The sequence below is a fragment of the Psammomys obesus genome, unplaced genomic scaffold (assembly GCF_907164565.1).
Source record: "Psammomys obesus unplaced genomic scaffold, mPsaObe1.curated_primary_1811, whole genome shotgun sequence".
Lineage (NCBI taxonomy): Eukaryota > Metazoa > Chordata > Mammalia > Rodentia > Muridae > Psammomys > Psammomys obesus.
Window position 1 is genome coordinate 11,437,456 of NW_026585689.1, and position 24,640 is coordinate 11,462,095.

Consider the following 24,640-nt stretch of genomic DNA (forward strand, 5'->3'; position numbering starts at 1 on the left):
TCTTTCTTTCTTTCTTTCTTTCTTTCTTTCTTTCTTTCTTTCTTTCTCTTTCTTTCTTTCTTTCCTTTCTTTCCTTTCTTTCTTTCTTTCTTTCTTTCTTTCTTTCTTTCTTTCTTTCTTTCTTTCTTTCTTTCTTTCTTTCTTTCTTTCCTTTCTTTCTTTCTTTCTTTCTTTCTTTCTTTTTCTTTCTTTCTTTCTTTCTTTCTTTATTTATTTTTTCAGTCTGATGTAGACCCTCAGAGTAATTTCATGTGACAAGGTTAGGAAGTTCTGATTTTTTTCCAACTGAATGTATATATCCTGTAGGAACCTACTGGTTGATGATGGTATTAGAAAATGGAAACTATGACAACAAGGAGAGATTCAATACCTCTCACCCCATCATCTTGTCCTGTCTCCATTTTCCTTCGACCGGAATTTTCCCCTGGATCGTGAAAAATCAATGTCCTCACTAAAGAAGGCTCCCGCCTTTTCTTTGTAGCTCTGGGTAGCTAGGATGCCTAACTCTGAACTTAGCTCTCGTACTATCAAAATGAAATAAAAAATATTCTGATAAGAATAAATATCATTATCACACCTCTCAGGATTGAAAAAAGAAAGCCTGACACCATTTAGAACAACAACAATAAAGCATGCTAGCTTAGCAACATAAAACACTGACTTACCTATTCTAGATCCTGTTTCTGGGGGAAGACAGATGAGTCCTTGTGGAGAAGCAATTGCTCAGGATTAGGAAAGAAGAGCACAAGAAAACAACACTAAAACCAGACAAAACCCTGCGCGTGAGAAAGCGCCAAGAGTCGCAGCCCGCACTGTGTAGCTTGAGCAGCGGTGTGGGATGGGGGTCTCCCTGGTGACATCCGGGGTAAGCTGAGCTGCTGCTCTATCAGTTACTAGTCTTGTCACAGCATACCTCACAGAAGAAATTTAAGGGAAGCATTTAAGTTTAAGAAGGGATCAGTCCATCATGGTGGGAAGGCGTGGAGATGGGAGGTGGCTGGTCCCCTTGCTCCTGAGGTCAGGAGGCAGAGAGATGAATGCTCCTGCCCACCTGGCTTCTTCTTAATTCGTTTGTTTCAGATGGGAGCCCCTGAGGTGGTGTTGCTGTCTACATTCAGGGTTGATCTGCCCTCTACAGTTAAACCTCTCTGCCCGGTGAAGGAAATACCTTCAGGCGTACTCCCACAGCTGCTAGCTAACACAGAGAAGTGTGCGTGTTGGCACCTCCCAGAGTCAGACTCACCTACTGTTAGCTAGGGCCAGGTTGCAAAACACCATTGCCTGTGTTTCCTCCACTCTCCTTTCTTTTTTGTACTCTTACTTAAAGTTTGCTGTCATTCTCTGGGGGATGTTTTGATGAATTTCTTTCCAGTTTGTGGGAGGGTATGGAGATCCTAGATCAGCAAGATGGACCTACGGGTGTCATGGCCACAAAACTGGAATTAGGATTCTTGGAAACGTGCATAAAGTGAAGCCCCTTCTGTGCTTCTCCTTGGAGCTGCTGCACCTGGCCCTGAGAGAGAGAGAAGCAGAGCAGCTGCCTGTGCGGCAAGTGTGACTGCCAGGTTGTGCCTTGGGGACACCCGTGGCACCAGCTGCTCCTCAGATCTCCACATGAAGCTATTTTAAGAAACTTTGCACTTGATCAGGGAGCATGTGGGGTTAAGCTTTACGTTTTCCACTTTGGTTTTAGATCCTAAGCAGGTGCAGTTAATAGTTCAAAATTAAAAAAAAAACCAACACACCTTATTATTCTATTTTCTCACAACTAAGACACAAATAAGTTCATGTTGAGAGAGGAATGCAATAAACATGGGATTTGTGGAGGCTTGGAGGGTCACGAGCGCCAAGCCATCCTGAGTAGTGCAGGGAGACTGTCTCAAATCAAACAAACAAAAGATGGAGACTTATTCTTTAAATCTAATTACAATCATTTAAGACTTGCTTTAAAGTATCAGTCCTTTCTACCATAATTTTTGTTGGGATAGATTTTCATTATAGAATAGATCTATAAAAATTGGCTTAAACTAGTATAGTGTTTAAGTATTTATGCTAATGCTCGTTAAGACAATCCTATGTTCTATTTCTCACGCTTGGCATATGACTGTCAAAGACACAACATAAGGCAAATGAGGCTATGTGACAATATTGAACTGTGATTCATCCCTTGAAATTTGAGCGATGGTGACAGTTTATCCTCTTTGAATCACACCACCCCCTAAAGGTACAGAGTGCAAGGAGAAAAAAAAATGCAAGGCAAAGTTAAAGCAAAACCATTCAAAAAATATTTTAAGCCCGGTAACTACAAATTCTTCTACGGTACACCTTCCTCCCCTCAGTTTGCTGCAGGTGCCCCACACAGGCGTGCACCTAAATTGAAGCTGTCTTCCATCAGTTCTGAAGATATATTTGTGCCATTTAGGAGATTCAACAAAAGGGTATGCTGGCGTCTGATGCTCGGGTTCAACTCAAGAGGGGAAAATAAAAGGAGGAAGGGTAATCAATAGGGTGGGCATATGCAGGGTTGAAGAGTTTCCTGGGAGGAGGGACTCTCTGTGATGGGATCGAGTTGCAGAAGTTTATTACTGTAAAGGACCTATTCAGTCAGAAGACACGAGGCACACTGGTCCATAAGCTGCAGCATTGCATACAAGCAGAATCCTAGTTCAGGGAGACATGTAGGTAGCAATTTTGTCAACCATCTCTTTACCGAGCTTCCCTGTTTCTGCATCTGGAGCCTGGAGGGCGTGATACTTGGTAAGCAGCAGATGGCAGGCCCTGCTTCTCCCTGATGATAACCCAAACCAAGGCTCCACAGTTATAGAGACGCTCTTTTGCTGCCTTTCATGTACCCTTCACTGAACACATGCTTAAACCAACTAAAGGAGAGGATGTTTACATAAAGTGTACAAGTCCTCTGATTTTCCACTCTCACTGTTGCCGGATGAGTGGTGTGGGTATCACTGGACAGCATGTTTGAAACCAGAACACCAGGCTCCACCCTAGAACTGAGTCTATATCTTGTGACTTCTTTGTAAGTTAGCATTTGAAAAGCACATTATAGCTATGCTTTCCACCCACTGGTGGCATAAAACAAAAACATTTATTATTGTCCATTCATCATTGACTGTAATAAAAAATTGTTGAAAACCAGGATCACAGGTTAAGAAGGCTAGTACTGTCAAGCTGCTATAAAAGCTCTTCAATGCTTACACCAACAATTTCTGGCCTATGTTGTAGCAGATGACCAAGTTTGCAGACCAGCATAGGTTGATACACAGTGCTCTGAAAATCACTAACTGATATTAATTGCACACAAAGTGATGTTCTCAGCTGACATCAATCACATTAAATGGTATTAGTGGTCTGAGTGAATGATGACTGCACTAAGTGATATTAGTGTCCCGGATGACACACTGTGATAATATATTAAGCCATGTCAACAGCCTCACAATGGTTGGGAACAACAACAAAAACAAACCTAAAGAGACGAATGGATATACTGTGTGCTTGGGCGAAGCAATCTATGCACAGAGTAGAGCTGGCCTCTCTAAGATGAGCCACATTGAGGTGTGAGTCCAAAGAGAAGCCACACTTTGTAGGGATCCTTTCTCTGTGATGGCTTTTAGAGTGGCAAAATTTCACCATTGCTAAAGGGCATTTTCTCTGGTGAGAGGTAGGGACATAAAATCATATATAAATTGTGAAAGTTAGGGAGGAGAAACGCTGTTGGTACAGACCACTTGGAGTTGTATTTCTTTGAAGGGGGGTAGGAGCTGTGCTACTTTGGGAACTCACACAGCCACCAACACCTGGAAGAGTTGTTCTGGAGAGGGTTATTAAGGAATCCATTCTTGATTGTGTTTGTGGGTGTGGCGGAGGAGTCAAGCTAAAAGTTTTCGGATTGATGTGTTTTGAGGTAGAGACTTCCAGGCTGGCCCAGAACATCTCAAGTGCCTCAGCCACCTGAGGGCTAGGATCACAGGCATGTGCTACCCTGCCAGAAGAAAATGAGGGCAGCACAGTAGAGCTGGCCCTCATGGTATAGGTGTGGGTGAGCTAGTCCTGAGAGCATGAGAGCTGGCCTTGCCCCTTGCTGGCTGCCACATTGGGTGAGCTAGCTGGGTAGTGCTGGAGGATTCACTCTGGCAGTGTGGGTGTGGGTGAGCTGGTGAGCTGACCAACCTAGTTACCACCGAGGCCCAGATCCAGAGCTCTGAATTGGCCCACCCCAACATCTACCCAATCTATGAGCTGCTAGAACATGTAAAGGGGCCAGTCCTGCAGATCTAAGGCTGCAGGATGCCCATGACACAGGGCAACAACAGGATATCTGAGAGGAATCTTGGTAAGGATCCAGTATGGATGGTGGAGCAGAAGCCAGAGGCTTCGAGCCAGATCAATGACTCACTGCAGGAACTATGTGCAAGTAAAGATGTATGGACAAAAGAGTATACCATGTGGCACTCTACAGCTTTCATAACAAGAAGTTTTTGGGTTTTTTTTGTTTGGTCGTTTTTTGTTTTTAAATTTTTTAAAAATTATTTTTATTTTATTCTTATATTTTCTTTTGCGGGAGAGGTTGAGGAGCCTACCGCAGAAGGCCTCTGAAAGACTCTACCTAGCAGTGTTTCAAAGCACATACTAAGACTCATAACCAAACCTTGGCAGAGTACAGGGAATCATATGAAAGAAGGGGAGTTAGTCTGATGAGGAAAGGATAGGAGCTCCACAAGGACCAAATATATCTGGGCACAGGGTCTTTTCTGAGACTGACATGCAACCAAGGACCATGTATGAATGTAACCTAGAACCTCTGCTCAGATGTAGCCTGTGGTAGCTCAGCAACCAACTGGTTTCCCATAGTGAGGGGAACAAGGACTATTTCTAACAGGAACTCAATGACTAGCTCTTTGGCCTCCTCACCCCCCCAAGGGAGGAGCAGTCCTGGTAGGCCACAGAGGAGGACTTTGCAGCCAGTCCTGAAGATACCTGATAAAACAGGCTCAGATGAATGGGGAGGAGGTCCCCCCATCAGTGGAATTGGAAAGGGGCAGGGTGGAGATGAGGGAGGGAGGGTGGGATTAGGAGGGAATGAGGGAGCGGGATACAGCTGGGATACAGAGTTAATAAAATGTAACTAATTAAAAAAATTATTTTTATTTTATTCTTATATTTTCTTTTGGGGGAGAGGTTGAAAGGGTGGATATAAAGGTAAGGGGAGATGAGTGGAACTGGGGTGCATGACGTGAAATTCACAAAGAATCAAAAAGGTTAAAAAAAGTTCATATCACACACACACGTCAGGAGGCTAAAACAAAGAAAAATTGAAAAATTATCTGATGCAGTTTATCCACCTTACTATCAAATGAAGAACTAGACAGAGGAAACTGTGGGCAGAGAAATTTGCCTCTCTTTTTTAAGAGATAGCAAAATCCACCAACCTTCAGAATCCCTGGAAATTCAAATCTAAATACTTTTTGTGTAATATTGACTTTTAAAACATCATTGTCCAATGAAAAGGTACAGGGCTAAGATCTATAATTTTTTTTTTCCAAGTAGCTGCTCTCCTGTTAAGAAATTGGCCGGAGGCTGCTGGCTTCTCAGAAACAGTCACAAATAAATTTGATCTGATTTTATTAGTCAGAGATTACTGTATGCCTAATTCACCTGTAAGGATTAGAACCACCAATGTTGCTGCCACTAATAGCACATACTGTACTCTGTGTAGGGAACCACAAAAGAAGGCCCCAGCCAGGCCTGGAAGGGGCATATGCTTGTTCCTTTGCTTCCTTATTTACGTCACAAACAAATGATGTGCCAAACACTAGTCTGGGTTCTACAAGCTGATGGTCATCTTGGAACTGTAACACATTCAAATCTAGATATGGAGCAATGCCCAATCATTCCAACAGAGAAAGGACTGTTTGAGTGGAATACAAGAATACCATACAAAACCAAAGTCAGAATGAAACCAGCAAATGAGTGAGTTCACAGTGCATAGGGAGAATACGGTCTCCCAGATGGCACTTCCTGGAGTCCCTTTTTCAGTTCAGTTCCATCTTCAAAGCTACTTAGCCTCAAAGGATTACATTTTCTGAACTACAAAATAGAGATAATAACCAAATCTGCCTTTTTTGAGAGCAGTGTAGGGGAAATATAAGGCAGTGAGCACATTTAATGACAAGAAGTACTTAATAATCGGGTGCTGGCATCGCCACCATTGATAATACAGAAAACTATCATGCTGCTATATACAGGTTGGGTCTAAGTAATCCAATCCTGAAAATGTGGTACACTAGATACCTCTTAGAAGTGGGCTAATGTTATGAGCCAAAAAGCATGCAAACACAAAAATTTAGGTTTTCTGAACTAACTGAAGAAGCCTTGGGTGGTCAGTGAAGTGATGTGAATGGTTGCTTTCTTTGGACCCTAAGTGATGAACTGTGGCTCCAGACTTTATGCACTGGCCAAAAGGAAGGAGTTTAGAAAGTCAAACTTCATGTTTTGGGGCACTAAGAAAATCCCCAGGAGTCAACTCTTAAAAACAAACCAGAAATTTCCTTGATTGATGGTAAAGGGGAGAAATATCCTACTCTTTCCTTTGAGACTCTGGTTTTATGCAAGTAACTTTCTTTTCTTTTTTAAAAAATTATTATTCTCTTGCTCGCTTCTGTCATGAAATTTAAATTGTATAATGGAAGTTCCATACTCAGAAAAGTGATAATTTGCAGCCTCACAGCCCAGAGGATTCCAAGTCAACAATAAAAAATCTCAAATGTGTTCAAATTATTCCAGAATGGGAAATGACTCTTCCTGCCCAGTGGTAGTTATTTATGTAATGTTAGCTCAGAAGAATGTTAGCAGTGGAGCATTAAATTACTCCTTTTGAAGCACGGCACCTCCAGGGGCTTGTATTCAGTACTTTTCTAATTTGGAAAGACAGCATTTTTACACAGCAGGTAGCAAACTTTACTATCCCATCACTTAATGAGTGGATCAGGTGTCAGACAGGAGGCGTGAAATACCTGCCAAACACGTGGAGGGCAGAGGGCACCCGATCAAATCAGAGTGGATCTGTTGCTCTCAAAGTAAGCAAAGTGACCAGGGATTTTCACTACAAACAAAGTGTCAAAAGAGGCCAGAGTAGGGAGGAGGGCCTTCAATTCAAACCCGAATGACTTAGTCTTCTCCCCAGATGGAACCACAAAGCTGCAATTATGACCCAAATAATCTAGTTATTTCAGCACACAATTTGGCTATGTCCCCAGCTACATCTGGACAGTTCATTTGTACTAGGCAACTTCAACTGAAAAGTACAGTTAGGTCCATGACGGCCCACTGCAGAAGAGTTTTTTAATAGTATGGAAGAATATAAATATCTTGACCCCCATTTGCAATGCTATAACTACCAGTTTGAACAGGTAGCTACAAATTTCTATCTCTTGGTTGTCTCCAAATCCATGAGAATGAAAGCTTTCAGAGTTAGTGGCAAGATACAAGTCACCATTTTTGTGTGGGGGGGCTTCATTTTTAATTTTTTTAAAATTTATATGTGTATCTCTCTCTCTGTGTGTGTGTGTGTGTGTGTGTGTGAGAGAGAGAGAGAGAGAGAGAGAGAGAGATCGAGGAGGTTAGAGAGGTCATCATATCTCCTGGAACTGAAGTTTCAGGAGGCTGTGAGCTGACATGTGGGTGCTGAGTATTGAACCTGGATCCTCTGCAAGGGTAGAAGCACATTTACCCATGGATCTGCCTCTCCTGCTCCCCTCCAGTCACTATTTTACTGGCATGTTTGTATTTATACTTTTCACTCAACTGACCAGAAAACACTTTTCTTAGTGTCCCTCTGCATGGGTCTGTCATCTTATTAATCAGCAGAGCTATTCATAGTTTTAGGCAGCAGAACAACTTTTGGCGTCTTAATTGTTCCAAATATATAAAGGCATACTGCAAGTTCGGAGTTAGCAGAACAGCTTGGTGCCTTGGATGGGGTTTAAGGGATTTTCTGGATTCACAGGGAAACTGACGGGCAAAATGGGAAGGTGGGCAATATCTCACCCAGGGAGATAAGGGTGAGCTTCTTTTTTTTTTTTAAATTTTTTATTAATTACACTTTATTCATTTTGTATCCCCCCTTAAGCCCCTCCCTCCTCCCCTGCCGATCCCACCCTCCCTCCCCTTTCTGCATGCATGCCCCTCCCCAAGTCCACTGATAGGGGAGGTTCTCCTCTTCTTTCTGATCTTAGTCTATCAGTTCTCATCAAAAGTGGCTGCACTGTCCTCTACTGTGGCCTGGTAAGGCTGCTCCCCCCTCAGGGGGAAGTGATCAACGAGCAGGCCAATCAGATTATGTCAGAGGCAGTCCCTCTTCCCATTACTATGTAACCCACTTGGACACTGAACTGCCATGGGCTACACCTGTGCAGGGGTTCCAGGTCATCTCCACGAATAGTCCTTGGTTGGAGTATGATTTTCTGGGAAGTTCCCTGTGTTCAAATTATCTTGTTCTGTTGCTCTCTTTGTGGAGTTCCCGTCCCCTCCAGCTCTTACTATTTCCCACTTCTTACATAAAATTCCATTCACTCTGCCCATCAGTTGGCCATCAGGCTCAGCATCTGCTTTGACAGTCTATACTGCAGAAGCTTTCAGAGGCCCTCTGTGGGAGGTTTCAAGGTTGTTTCCTGTTTTCTTAAACCCCTACCAGGGTTGCACGCTAAAGGATGAGCATGCATGAAGGCAGGTATTTTTCAAGTAAGAGAAACTCTACAACTATCAACTGTCTTCACAAACACAAGGAGTTCCTTGGTGAAGCATTTTATATATATATTCAGTTTCTATGCCTTTCTCTAGGAGACTTTCTTGTTGGGAGGTAATACGATACCTTGCCTAACCCTGCGATTACCAAACCTGACTAGATTAGCATACATTCAAAAGTAGTCAAGCCTCGGTGGTCTGGAGAAAGACTCTATGGAAGTTTTGTCTGACATTTTTCATCTGCAAATAAGCAATTCATTTTTGGAAGCTTGCATATTTTGCTTGTAATAGTTCCTGACTGGACTGAGTTGTCTCTGAATCTGATGGGCACACTTGTCTGATTTATTGATGTGGTGTCTGTTTGATTGCTCCATCAACCTCACCCAACCATTCATATTTCAAATTTTCCTGTGTATCTTATGCACAGCACATACAACTATTTCATGCAATTCTATTTGCCTTGGTTTCTTGATTCCTAAACATAGCTCGCTCTATCTATCTATCTATCTATCTATCTATCTATCTATCTATCTATCTATCCATCCATCCATCATGTTAGTGACAGTGAAAGCTATGTGTGAAGAATGACTTCTAAGATGATGACATCGCTGAGTTCTCAGTGGGAAGAGACAGCTATTGATTAAAAATAAAAAAGTTCAGTCTGATGAAAGGATAGATTACAAACTACTTACAAAACACTACTTGCATGCCAGGATGGCAGAGCCCTGATACTGAGGTATGCCCTGTGGATAAGGGCTGAGAAGAGCACTAAGGACGGGCTTCTGAAAAGTAACTAATCTTCCGAGACATCTCCTGGGACTCAGTGCCCTTGACCGAGCAGTTGTTTTTCATTTCTACTTTCAAAACTACCTTTGTGTAAGGGATTAATGGCCCTCCTTCAGCCCATTAACTCAGACTGTCATTAATCTCCAGGAAATACCTTGTCAATGCTGCTTAAAGGCTACATGAGAAATGTATGCTTTAGGTTAAATCTGGTTAATCTCACAGCCCTTTAACTCCCCTGTTACATGATTATTAAGCCTAAAAGTCCCCTTGCCCTAGATTTAGTCAACATTTTAGCCATAATCTTCCTTGGAAACTATAAAATTGCTAGATATGGATATACTTAATCCAAAAGAATGGATTTCACGGGAGACAACAAACTTTTTAAAAATGTGTCAAAAGCTTAGTCTAAATTCCTTATTCATATGGTTGGGAACTGAATGTGCCACTTTACAGATTATTTAAATTTCATTCCCTGGTAAGAATCTACCAAATAACCCTTATAACTACTCTGGAAAAATTGATAAATATCTGAATGCTTTATAGGAATGTTTATGAAATATTTTCTATGACATTGAAAAGAGAACAATGCTACAGCTAATTACTGTAAGGAAAACAACTTGGAAATGGAGAGCCTAGCAACAAATTGAGTTGTGGGGAGAAAGCAAAATGAAGGCTGGCATTCAGAAAGACTGGAATGAAGCATTAGTGAGGTTTTGGCTGTTACAAAGAAAACAACAGAGGTAGAAACATTGGTGAAAATCATGCTGCCACACTGCCAAATTTACCAGCATTCCTGCAAAATGGGAAGAGGCCTTAACACTAACACTGAATTCCTGGCCATGCAAAGCAAGCTTTGGCTGCTGGCTCTATACTGGATTCTTCTCTGCCTTGGTCACTGTCTTCCGGGTCTTGAAAACACAGGCCTGTGCTCCAAGCCCTTTTTCTTTAAACAAAGCTGTGAACTGCTAACAGTTTCATTTAAAAGTTTATAAAATGGTAACCACATTGCTACATCTCTCTGGACTATCTCAAACAAAATGTGGTTCGAATTTCTTGTTAAAAAAAAAAAAAAGGCAGCCCAGAGTTCTTGAATAAACAAATAAAGATAACTGATGCAGTTAACAGGCCGTATGTGACCACAGCTATGTCACCTTGGCCCCGCTTCTTGCTTTGGGCAGAGGTCAGCAACAGCTGTCCAGCAAAGGTGCCTCCATCCAGGCATCTTGGTGCTTTGCCTGAGGGAGACATTTTGTAGCCCCCACCTGAACCACGACTGTGGTGGGAACCCCATAGGAAGAGCTGTTTTCACTGCAGGGAAATGAGAAGCTACCTCTTCTCAAAGAATGGCTAGCCACAGGGAAATTAGGGGTACAAACAGATGATTCAGTTAATGGAACGCCTCTTCGATTAGGGTGGCTGACCCAGGCTCGTGGTTCTCTTTAGTAACAAGGGCTGTCTCATGAGATCAGCTAGTGCAATGATGATGCTGCCAACAAAAAGGTGTAGACTCTTCTCTGGGGTCATCTTAACGCAGCAAGGATGCTTATTGTAGGAGGCTAGTTAGGCTAAATCCAAGTGTTTTCTTAATTGAACTTTCCCAGTGGTGGTTTGTTCTGGCTCAAAGCTAAGAATGGTTGGTGTTATCTACAAAGTTGGCACATCCAACTTCCACAGAAAAGCAAGCCTGAGTATCCCACAAATACACACACACACACACACACACACACACACACACACACATCTCTCAAGAACCCAGATCTTTAGCTGTACATTCAATCTTACAAACTTAAAACTGGAACAGCTGTCACTGGTTTACATATGTGGCAGTCTCCAGGGGAGCAACAATAGTCTTTAGAACGAAGCGGCTTTGCTCAGCTCACTGCTCTGCTGCAAACTTAAGGATCCAATTTCAGGCCGATTCTGACTGTACCTTAGTTCTGCTGCCATTCTGAGCTGCTGCCCTCCCCACGGTCAAAGCGGTCCCACAGAATGGCCCCATTCCCTCCATTTATGTCGTGAAACCTCCAATCACCGGCTTCCTTTTAAAGACACCTGGCCTGGATCACAGAGTACACAGGAGTATGTAAAACCTGAGGAAGGTGTTTCATGACCTCTGCACCCACAGCAGATTCTCCACTTCTCTCTTTCTCTCTCTTTTAATAGCATTCAGCACCACAAGCCAACACACACACTTTCTTCCTCCACTAGCACCTGTAGGCTCGAACAGAGGGTATGACATTGCTTTTTTCCTCTGAACTGCTCTTGCCAACCCGCCCTACCGTGGCAGAGCTTGGCAAGAGGTAGAAAGACTAATTTTAGCAAGATGATTTAGCAACATTCCCTAAACAGAAGAAACTCCTCAGCACACACTTGAAACATTACAAAGCTCTTTAGACATAATATACTCTAGGGGCCAGAGAAATGGCTGGGGTAATGGCTCCTGTCACCAAACCTGATGACTTGAGTTTGATCCCTGGGACCCACATGGTGGAAGGAGACTCCCAAGAGCTGTCCTCTGACTTTCTCATGTTCACTGTGGTGTGTGCCCAATCCCCCTTGCCAGACATAAATGTGATAAAATAAAAATATACTTATCAATTAAAGGTCTGTGATAGTCCCCAAAGGAGAAATTTGGATTTGCAAATTGATGTCTTGAAGAATAAAGGTGAATTATTGTCCATGGGTACATACATTCACATAAGCATGGGGTAGTGACCGGAATATAAACCAAGATGGAAAATTACTTCTCATTGAAATGATAAAATAATAGGGAAGGGCCACAGGAGAGGTACAGAAAAATTCTAGGTTGATTCAAGAAGGGCAGACGCTGGGAATAGGAGCACATGCCTGCAATCCCTGGGAGCACATCCCTGTATTCCCAGCCACTTCAGGAGGCAGAGTTGTCTGGGTAGCCAGGAGACCTTACTCAAATAGAAAGAGTCCGGGGGTAGAGCTAAGTGGTAGAATGTTTTCATAACATGTGAAGGATCCTGGGTTCAATACCTGGGTTCGGTCTCTCTCACACACAGAGGATCAGATTTCTTCTGTGAGCACTTTATGCAAATGAGGGATTTGCTCCTTCCTTTCTTCCTTCTTCCCTGGCAAGATCTCAAAATGTAGCTCAGGCTGGCCTTGAACTCATTACTGTCCAGGTCCAGTTTCATGACTATGGGGACTGCAGGCATATGACAACCATACCCAGCTGCAAATGAAGGCTTTTAAGACTACTTTCACTTTTCTCTGCTTATTATGCTGTTTCTGAGAACATGTATTTAGTCTCCCACCACTCCGGGCCTCCTGTGATAGACTGGGTCAGACAGCGCATATGTTATTTTGAAGGATGTGTTTATTTCCTCCACATTCACGATTCCCAGTGGACATACTCAGTGAAACAGAGGCTGTTTCACTGTTCTTTCAGCTGTTCACCCTTTGCTGCGTCTAGCCTGCTTCTCTTGACATTTTTACCTTGCTCTAACAGCGGAACGTCTCCTCTTGCCAAATAACAAAGCCTCCTTCTGGGGAGCTCTGGTCCTGGCCTGTTCCCTAGTGGTCTACTTCCTACTGGACAATGGGAGCTACTCCTCTGATGATGCCTCTGTGAAGGAAAGCAGGCACTGTGGTTGGCTGACTGGTAGGAAACAGCTCCTTTCCAGTCTCTGTAGAACAGCCATCTCACACGGGAGCCCATGAGCAGGAAAGGCTGATACAAGTGTGTGCTTTTCACCCAGCTCGAAATGTCTTCCAGGCACTGCTAGTCTGATGTGCTCTCACCCTCCATTCAGGATGGCATGCCAGCACTGCCCATACTGCTTTCTCTGCTCTCCACAGACTGGACTAACTGACACCGATGATCACTCTGCCCGGAATGAAGAGCCAGGGAAAGATGATCTCTTTGCTAACTGAGAGAATTCTCTCAGGCTGGCATCAGAATGCCTTCTCCACAGAGGCTACGCTTGAGCCTACAACAAAGCAATTATTAACCTGTTAGGTGTTGGCCTCCACCATAGATTAACAATCTGGGTTTTTACAGTCTGGACATTCTCACCCGAGTTTGGGCCAACAGCCCTCCTGTCTACTGTACTCTCATTGTTATCTGACTGCATTTGCCTTATTCTTTCTGTCCTGGCCACTCCAACTCTCCTCTGAGTGCTCTCGGAAGGCACAGAGCATACTGCGAAAGCATAGCTCTGCACCTAGGCTGATCTGGGTTCCTGTGTGACCTGAAATAATGGTCTCTCTGTGGCCTTATAATCTGTAAAGTCCACGCAACAGTAATGACTCTATGCAGTCTTTTGATTAAATGTCTAAAATGACCCAGGTTGCTATTATCAAACCCTTATATGTTTACCCTTCTCAGATGCCTCACATCTCCTGTTCCATTTCCTGCCCAACCCTCCCCAAGGACATCCAACCTTTCAGCTTCTTAAACAGGCTACTCCAGAGACATGAAAACCCACATTCAACCCTGAATGAACAGAATTTTTCCACTGTTGCTTTTCTGTTCCCTTCAGAACCTTCCTTTCCACAATCATGCCACTACTGCTCCTCTCCCAAGGGCTGGGCCATCTAACCATGCCCTGCTCCTCAATTCTGACACCTATTTTCCCCTCTTCCTTGCTTAAGAAGGACTTTGGCAACTGTGTCACATTGTCTCCCTTCCTAATTCCCTTCCTGCAGGGGTAACCTCAACCTGAACATGGGTGGTCTTCATAACCCCAAGGCTTCAGAATTTCTTGACTCTAACTCTTTCCCTCTCTCTACCTCAACAACCCAGGGCTCCAGCTAGCCATACTAGGAGAGTTCTACCTCCATGCTCTTAATATATTCCATTGCATTGAAGTAGTTTGCACGATTATCTCCTCTTGGTAAAGTACGTCTCCACAGCTAGAAACAATCTTATTTGATTTTTTTCAATCTTTATTACCGGGAAAGAGTCTAGCAATGTGGCACACTGTGGTACAGTGGTACAATATGGACATTTATAAAAGGATTTATAGAATGAAAAACATGGTAAGTGTCCGAGCTTCAATTGTCTTCCCTACTCATTATTTTACTGGAGTATCACCTTAGGCAGACAGAAACATTATTACATTTTTTTCTGTGTAATAGGAAAATGAAGCTAAGAAAAGTTGAGTGGCTTCCTGAAGGTGGCATAGTTGGACACCTTGTAAGAATTTTGTCTCAGTCTGTATATGACTGAGAGGCTCATTATGACTTTCTGATCATTCTAGGAGAGAACCAACTCCCACAACTTGTCTTCTGCTCTGTGGATGTTCCCCTTCCCAAATAAGTATCTGAAAGATTCAGAAACAAAATCCTACATTCTATAAATAATTCAATCTCGGACTGATATAATTCATAGAATGAAACTCTGAAAACTTCTTTTTAATATATAACAAATTCTTTAAGTTGTGGAGGAAAATCATGCTTTCTAAATGACTGATTCTGAATCCTTTTTCAGCTGAATCCGGCAGAGCCGTAAGCGGAATTTGATTTATAATCTCAAACTCTCTAACTGCAGGCAATGGATAGTCTTTCTTATCATTTGTGATCTCTGCAATTTTACCTAGTTTAAAGAAGCCATTTCTAACAGAGAAACAAGCCAATGGTTTGTTTTCGTGGTAAGATTCCAATACTCTATATGCTAAAGATTTCTAGAAAATTGATTTTTTTCAATTACTTTGTTTAATGATTTTTGCTATCTCAGTAGCAGAAAGTTGAACTCACTTGTCTCCCATGAAAAAAGAAAAAAAAAAAAACTATGATAGAGTTAAAATTGGAAAAGAAAAAAAAAAGCTTTGTAATTTCTTTTATGACTCCCTTCATCTACATTTTATTGTTCTGTATCATCTAATAGCTTTTCTTGGTCTCCTTTACTTTCTAAATGCTATACTATACCCACATACATACCTATTTTCATGTAAACGTTACAGGCTAGAGTCTGTATATGAAGGAGAACAAGTCATTTTTTTCTTTCTGAGCCTGGGTCATCTCATTTAACACTTTACTTCCCAAATGCATCCACTTTTCCACATTTCAGTTTTCTTTTTTTAAATATATTTTTAACCTTTTGGTTTTTTGAGACAGGGTTTCTTGTGTTGCCTTGGCTATCCTGGAACTCACTCTGTAGACCAGGCTGGCCTGAAACTCACAGAGATCTGCCTGCCTCTGCTCTGACTTCCAAGTGCTGGGATTAAAGACATGGGCCACCACCACCCAGCTAAAACCGGCATGTGCACCTACATGACAGAAGAGGACATCAGATTCCTTTATAGATGGTCATGAGTCACCATGTGGTTGCTGGGAACTGAACGTAGGACCTTTGGAAGGACATTGAGCCATCTCACCAGCCCTCATTTCATTTTTCTTTATAGCTGAGTGATAGTCCACACTGTATACACACAACATTTTCAATACCCATTCATCTACTCTTGGGCATCTCTGTTGGTTCTAGTTCCTTGCTGTCACGAGTAGAACATCAATAAACACGGATGTGCAAAAAACAGAGGGAAGTCTCAGCAGTTATATCTGGAGTTCTTCTGTCCCATGATGAAACCATTGGCTTTCTTACAGAGATAAAAGATTTTCCTCATTTTCCACTGATTCTAAAGGATAGCAAATGCAGATAGATAGTAGGGACAAGATAGGCACTCAAAATAGTGTGTGTAATTATATTTGAATTGCAAAGCTACAAAAGAACTGTATTAATAACATTTTTTTTGGCTTAGTGCTTATTGTATCTTGAGCATTGTCTTAAAGGATTAACATATTTTAGCATAGTCTGGAATCTAGAGTTGCCAGTTAATTTCCTTCCTGTGACTCTCAAACTAGGTTATGCATATTGGCATGCCAATATTTTGCAAGAAACACACCTAAGAATGTTTGCCAAATCATTCTTCAGACCTTAGCTTCTATCTGTATCTTATTTTTAAATGTCCAAGAATCTACCTACATTCATATTGCTTTTCCACCTTATTAAAAGGCAAACTCTAACCTATTACAATATTAAATGATTTTGTAAAACAAGCATGAAAACACAAATATTGCATATCACTGTCTTGGGGTATGCAAATTTTCTGGAATTGAGAGCTATTATATGCAGTGTTTTAAAATGGAGCTGTCTTTTCGTTTCTAAACTTCATCCTTCTATTTTCCATCCCATTTTTAATTAGAACATCCTCTGCCAGAATAGGAGCTATTTCAGTCACAACCAATTTTTACTTAGCCATGTTATAAAATACTGTGTTCTACTTCCTATTAATGAAAATACATTTTAAAATCTATGATGAAAAACTTTAAATCCAACTTTAAAATGTACAAGAAAGTAGGTCAGTTTTTCCATGAGCCTTTGGGAGTACATTTTTTTGAAGATCACTAATCATTGTAAGCATGAGGAAGATGTTAATATCTCCGTACTCATTTTTCAGATGTGGAAAAAAAATAAGGTTCAGAAAAAAAAAAATCAATCAACATAGTGTAGAACATAGAATTGCCAAAAATCATGATTAAGGTTCTGACCTGGGGAGTCTGGCCCACAATCTGAGCTCTAAATCTCCATGCAGCATTGCTTTAGCTGGAGTTGGACATGGAATGAGAACAGTAAAACCCGCATTACCCAAGTGAGGAATTCTCTCTTGAAGGGTATGTCTCGTACAACAAGTTACTCATGCCTAAGGTGCTGGTAGGAAAGAATTAGTTTTCCAATATTGTTTTCATCCCCTTCTAGAGGATGGCAGAACCAGCAATTTCAGATGCTCTCTTAAGTTCCAATGCAAGTTCCTCAAAGCCAAGGAGCTAGCATGTTTATGAATGTCAGGCATTTCTGTAAGACCATGGCTATATTCTTAGAATGACTTACAGAATGACTTCTGATACTTGCTGCTTCAGGGATAAATACTATTTTTAAGACCAGATGGTCTTTCTTTGCTACACTGCTCTCCACACTGCTCCTCTGTTTACATGACAAGAGAATCTTAGTTTCCCTAAAGAGTGCTTTTAGGAAAGCAACAGGCTTTGAGAGATCCTGATGGCTGATGCTCCTTGTCAGCCTGCTGGAATTTAGAATCACTGTGGAAAGGTTCTGGGTATGTTTTTGAGAGCGTTCTTCTAGATTAGGTTGATTGAGACCTGCCCTAAATGTGTATGTTTAGCTGGGGTTCTGAAGAGCACAAAAAGGAGAAGGCTAGCTCAGCACAAGCATCCATTGTTCTCTGCTTCCCAACTGACGATGCTGCCTTTGTTCTGGTTCCATGACTTTCCTACTAAGATCAGCTCTGAACCAAAATAGGCCTGTCCATAAGTTACTTTTGTCAGATATTTTGTCAAAGTAATGATAGGAGTGACCAGTACATGGGAGGGCGCAGACATACACACACATACACATATGCTCCATAAAGATAGGGTTCTAATAATATTTTGCAAATGATCTTGAGTTAAAATTCCTTGTAAGACCAAGTCACTTCACAAATGTTTACCCTTGGCACAAAGTTCAAGTCTTCTAAAATATAGCATCACTCATGTGGGATGGAAGGAAGCACGCATGCTCTGCTGGATTTAAGAACAGCATGCCTTTTGGGGGTTCACCTGTCACCACTGGCATGCCCAGAAAAACCTCCTAGGAGTAGAGAGCATAAACTCCTGCATCTTCACCGACTAGGCTCCTTAGTGTTTGCGTATGCTCCCTCATACAGTTTTCCCTCTGACATAGCTCATGCTCAGACTCACCTAAGGTCAAAGGAAAACACCTGAGGGACATGTGTTAGGATGGTCTGTGTGGCCTTGCAGCAAACACAGAGCTCAGGTGTGTGTGTTAGGGGTGGAGGCTAGGTGTGGGGAAATCGCCGTGCCATCAGGAAGTCAGGAAGTTTTAAGCAAGCCACACTTGACCACGGCTCTGCCATGCTTCCAACCTCTATGCCTCCGGAACTGCTTTGTGTAGATTTGTTGGAAAATGTTACTTGGTAGATGAATAACTTCTTCCCTAAAAACTGATCAGCCTCACTGAATCCCATGCTTGCATCCCCAGCTGCCCTCTTGTACAAGGTGTTTTCAATTATTTTCAATGAGCTAATGTTCCCTGGACTGTCTTATAAAGACTTAGAAACAGGACAATTAAATTTGGTTTTGGGGGAGGGGAGAGCCAATAGCAAACAGCTGCATGGGGGCCCACGTGGGTGAAGAGGCACGGGGCCTCATTTCACAGTTCATGGACAACTGCCTTGGTGCAAGCATTACACAGAAAGATGGGGCTCAAACAGGCAGCCAGAAAGAGGGAGCAGTGAACCCTGAGAAACTAAGGGAAACTGGGGCTGCATGCAACCAGACCAAGAGAAAAGCTGACTGGAGTAGGCAAAGTAGAACTCCTACTCCCCTCAATGTTTGTTCAGAGCTGGAAGACACTTTAAAGATCACTTAATACAGTTCCATCCTTCCACAGCTCAGGAAACAATGTGAAGGACAAGATAAGTTGTTCCTCACAGTCTGCTAACTAGTATAAAGTGCAAGAATGGAGAATGGAGACTAGAACCCAGTTGTTTCTGTTACCACATGGTACTGAAAAAGCTGGTCCTTAGGCCTGGGGTTATGCTCAGTGTGGGTGCCCAGAATGGGCAAGGTCCTGGGTTCCATCCCCAGCCAACAAAACAGTGTGTCTACATCTTCCTGGGAGTCACAGGATGTCTTCTCTTCCATATCCTCTTGGAATGACAAGTTCATACACTACACATATGCATCTGGGAATTCATGCATACTGTTTCCCTAGATAGGCACTTTCCCCTCAAATGCTACACATCGATAGCATTACCCAGTCATCAAATAGCAAATACAGAGCTCTAGTGAGGAACTCCTAGTTCCATGCTGTTATGCCTAAGCAAAAGGGATTATTTTAGAAATGTTTCACTGCCCTATTCTTTTTGCTTGACTTCATTAGAGGTGAACTAAGAAAGAGCTTCCTGTCTCCATCTCCGTGGATTATTTTAAGGTTTATTATTAAGTCAATTATTATTACTTGTGTAAAGTTGCTGAACTCAAAATACTAGCAAGAATTAAGTGAGAAGGATGGGAAATTTTTCTGTTTGATATCATATCTAATACTTTGTATGGGAAAAGCAATTGAATCTCCTTGGATTGTTTGGTTTGTGGATGGATATGCAAGTTGTAGTATTGGGAAAATACAGCTGAGCCCTATTTAATAAAATCAGTCATGCAGGGCAAACAAAGTCAGAAATCTAGTAAGCCAATCAATAAGGCGTCCTTTAAGACAAAAGAAACAAAGGAATGTACTAAAAAGTATCTATGTTTAGATGTCTAGACACCTTATGTAAACTGTAATAGTTCTTTAATCAGGAATGCTTTACTCCCATGGACATAGATAACAGGATCCTCAATGACGCTGCTTGTTGGTGCTGTTTGAATCATTATTATCTCATTAAAGGCCATTTTCCTGGAAGATATAAAATCATGACTGATTAATGCATGATAACAGTGCCTTGACTGGATCTTTTATCTAAATGAATAAACCACAGGGCCAAAAAAGTTGACATTTACATCAGCTAAGAAAAACAAAAGACCCGTCTTAGTAAATAAAGTCTAGAGCAGTGGTTTTCAACCTTCCCTTATGCTTTGAAACTTTAGTACAGTTCTCCATGGTGTGGTAACGCCAACCATAAAATTAATTTTCATTGCTATTTCATAACTGTAATTTTGCTACTGTTACAAATCATAATGTAAATATCTGATATGTGACCTCAGAAGGGATCCCAGCCCACAGGTTGAAGTTCACTGGCACAGAGGGAAGAAATCCATCATCGTACTGTAGTAAGCTAGTGTATTAACAGAGGGGCAGGCCGATGGAAGGAGAGAAAAAAAAATTCCAGGGTAAAAAGACCAAAAGACACAAGTCAGGAAGCACAAATAGTGACTAATGAGTGACAGTTGGAGGAAAATGAGGGAAGTTTAGAGCACAGAAGAAAGGAAACATAAGAACCTGTGCCTGTGAGATGCCAAGAACACTATGTCTCGAGTTTTGGAATGACTGTGTTTGTTTTCCACAAAAATGAGGGTACCTATAAGGGAACGATTTATGCGTCAGAAACATATTTTATGACTGGAAACGTGAGGTTTGGAAGATGACTCGGTGGTTAAGAGCACTAGCTGCTCTTCCAGAGGACCCAGGTTCTATCCTTATCACCCACATGGCAGTTCAAAACAATCCAGTCCCAGGAGAACTGATGTCCTCTTCTGGCCTCTGGGCTCTATGACAACCACACGGTGCGCAGGTATATGCAGAGGCAAAACACCCACACATATAAAATCTTTCTTGAAAAGGTGCTTGCCTATGTATTAACTATGTTTATCATGTGCATTTGTGGAAATAAGATACTACTTGCATGATTTTTAACTTTGGGAGAATCAAGCTGTCCTTATTCAATAATGTCTGAAGGTTACATGGGCAACTTATAAGCTATACTAATATTAGTCATGAAATTACTTTTGCATATCAACTCAAGCTTTTTAAGCTTACTTAAGTGATGACCAGGGAACATACATATTGAGACCCTCTCCTTTTCGTTGCCTATTCCATTTAAGACGCTAACAAATTTCACTTTAAAAGCCTGTATGCATGCTAAAGTAAAAAAACTTCTAGTTGAAAACACAGGAGAAAATCATGGTAACCTTGGAGGGTAAGCAGCAATTTAGCAGAATGATGCCAAAGTACATTCCATACAATCTTCTAAAAAGTAAACTGGATTTCATCACAGAAAAAAAAAATCCTATTAAAGCCATGAGATGGCATTACTAAAAAGGTTAAACAGTAAGTCACAGCTCAGACAAGCAACAGCACAAAACAAGACACCCTCGTCCCAGGCAAATACTATGAACGATGCTGTGTGTTGATGAGGGTGAGAGCAGCTGGAATTCTCACAAACTGCTCACGGGAATGCAGCACAGCACAGATTAGAAATCAGAGTTCCCCACAGAATGTGAAACATCCATTTGCAATAATCACAGCAATTCCACGCACAGAGGAACACTCAGCAAGTTATGTTCTCTTAAAACCTGTACTTGGACATCCAAAGTGATGACACAAAAGGAGAACTATCTAGTGGGTTGCCAAGGCTGAAAATGGGAAGAGAGGTTGACTAGAAAAGGCAGTAAGAAGGAATTTTGGGGTGCCATGAAATAGTATTCACTATTTTGATTATGGCTGTAGTTATGTCAAAGTTCTACTGCATCGAAATTTTTAACAGCAAGGAAATGGGTCAGAGCTGGAAATGGCTTTAGCTTTCCATAGATATTAACACTTCTAGGAGGCTCCTCACTAAACGGTTGCAATGATCCACAGAAGCAGATATTCTGGTCGTCAGTCCACTGAGTCATCAATATCATTTGACCATAAGAAGTACTGATTGTCACCCGGCATGGTGGTGCACACCTTTAATCCCAGCACTTGGGAGGCAGAGGCAGGCGGATATCTGTGAGCGCAAGGTCAGTCTGGTCTACATAGTGAGTTCCAGGACAGCCAGGGCTGTTACAGAGAAACCCTGTCTTGAAAACCCAACCAAACCAAACTAAGCAACCAACCAAACAGAAAAAGTACTGATTGTCTGTCTCACTGGCGGTTATTCAGTGTTTAAAGTACAGGTGCAAGGAGGGCTAGAAGGGGTACGAAGAGGGAAGCCGAGTCAAAAGCATGTCTCAGTGGTAATACTTGAAACAGTATAATCAAGACTGCTGACACCCAGAAGTAGAACTAACGTCAAGATTCTTCTGTCCCTTTCATTTGTGGCACTGATAAGGCATGGGTTGTTCTGCTAATCAGGTTCAATAACAGTTGATAAATTACCCAAGAATGATTAAAAGAAAGCAGCCCAGAGAAGGTCAAAAGTTCCCTACCATTGCCAAGAAGAAATGTGACTGTGAGGTGTCCTTCATGCATGTTTGCTGTGGAAAGGGATTCTTCTGTTTCATTAAGAGCCACTTTATTACCTGGGGGAAAACATGTCAAGTTTAGCTCTCTAACATGAATCATATTTTATTCAAATGCAGATGTACTTTTGAACTATAGCAGCTATTTGATTAACTCTCCTGGTGACCAAACTGGGGACCTGCTATATTAAAAATGGTGACCTTTTTGCCAAAGAATCTAACCTGGAGCTAAGTTACCCATTAAAATCCAACTCGGGAATGCATTACTCTTCATGACAACATAACCACCTTCTTTCCTCTTGTGGAAGTCTCCAGAGAAATAGTGGAATCGAATGCATACGTAACTTTTTATTTGGCCACTAGGAAGGGGTCATCACATGATTAGTTCTGATTCCCAAGAGGCACAATGCATTTTCTCCAAATGGGTAACATGAATTATAAGACTGCTATCATAATGAATGATTTCTCTCTAAATGAGAAAACAGTAAGAAATGAATTCCTTGAGGAGGAGGTAAGATGCCCAGAATGTCAGCCATCTTGGTATAACATATTTTCATTACTTTGTAACCGAGCTATGTAGTACAATAAGCTGCTCTAAACGGGTAATGCTTTTCCCAGGCGAACTTTATGTAGTCAACTCTGGCTGCAGAGTGTATCGACTTAAACACTTCCAAGACAATTCCATCCCAAATGCCTCCTTTTCACCTGATGCTTGGCTCCTCTGTGAGGCTATAGCTGGCTGGGGCTATGAGCTGTCACTTTAGAGGCTATGGCTTAGTTAAGGAGCTTTACATATTTTAAAGGGTGCCACAATTCTACCGTCTTGACAGACATTCTGCAGATACAGAGACTGAAGTGGAAGACAGAGGCATTATGAAACAATTCTTGGTTTTTCTCTTTAGAAGTGGGCTTGCAGGGGCTTGAGAGGGAGAGATTAGCAGTTAAGAGAGTGTACCACTCTTGCAGGGGATTCAACTTTGGTTGACTCACACTGCCTGTAACTCCAGCTCTAGAGGATCTGGTCTCTATGGGCACTGCCCTCAAGTATGCACTCCCTAAACACAGGTACATACATATTTACATAATTAAAAATAAAAAATATGGAAGAAGGCAGCCATTTCTATAGTGGTCATATTACAGCTACTGCTCTGTTAGTCCATTTTCCACCACTAAAGAATATCTGCAGCGAATTATTTGTCAGTCACAAAACGAGGAGGGAAGCATATTTTGCTTATAGTTTCAGACTGCAGTCCATCTGCCCCACTGCCTCAAGGCTGATGCCAAGGCAGAACATCTCAGTGGGGGGTGTGTAAAAGCTGCTTGTCTCATGATGTCCAGGAAGCAGCCAGAGTGCGTGTGTGTGTGTGTGTGTGTGTGTGTGTGTGTGTGAGGGGGGGAGGGTGTAGGGCTCCAAATTCCTTTAAGGCATGGTTCCAATGACTTAACTTCCATCACTTTTCCCTAAATCTTAAATAGTCTACCACTTCCCAATATCACCAGAGGCTGGAGCTCAAGCTTTTGCAATATATGGTCCGTTAGGAGACATTTTAGACCCAAACTTTATGCTAGGCTGGGGCAGATTGCTGGTAAGTATTCTCAACAATACCAGGAACCAACTGAAAACTGTGATTTAAAAATATTTTCACCTGACATTTTGGGAAAAAAGGTGAGGTCCACTTGTAATAGCCATATGTGCTTATGTTACATATAAGTTGTAATTCTTTTAAGTTGTGATTTTATGCCCCCAAACCATACATACAAACATAAATATACACATATATACATTTTCTGCTTATAAATCTCCCCTGAGGAGACATGGACACCATAAGGTTCTTCTCTTGTCTTTCAGATTTTAGTGATTACTCTTTTTAAACAAGTCTTTGAAAGGTTTATTCATTCTCTGTGAATGAATAGGCAGTCCTTATCAGAATTCATGTTTAGGTACAGATTAACCATGATGGCTGACCTCAAATTATGAATGTTTATATTCTGTTAAAGGATAGTAGGAAAAATCCAAACCAACACCACACCCTATAGGTAAGCTCTGAAATGAATCGTTTGGAAGGCTGGGGTTGAAACTAATACAAGCACATGAAATAACAACATGGTGTTTCTAGTTTCCCAGGCCACAGTGCAGACTCTAGAAGCCTACTCATGCAGCAGGTGAGGC

At 41.8% G+C, this 24,640-nt stretch overlaps 1 protein-coding gene across 2 annotated transcripts in view; it reads right to left on the reverse strand.

Moving 5' to 3' along the window:
* Positions 1-24,640, reverse strand: part of Cmss1 (cms1 ribosomal small subunit homolog) — a 305,385-nt gene that overhangs the window by 56,762 nt on the left and 223,983 nt on the right. Inside the window, exon 2 of one of the 2 annotated variants that reach the window (XM_055594264.1) lies at positions 22,438-22,530. The exons of the other annotated variant lie outside the window; for it this stretch is intronic. Within the exon in view, the coding sequence (XP_055450239.1) occupies positions 22,438-22,530 (93 nt within the window). The remainder of the gene's footprint in view (positions 1-22,437; positions 22,531-24,640) is intronic. 2 annotated transcript variants of the gene reach the window in all.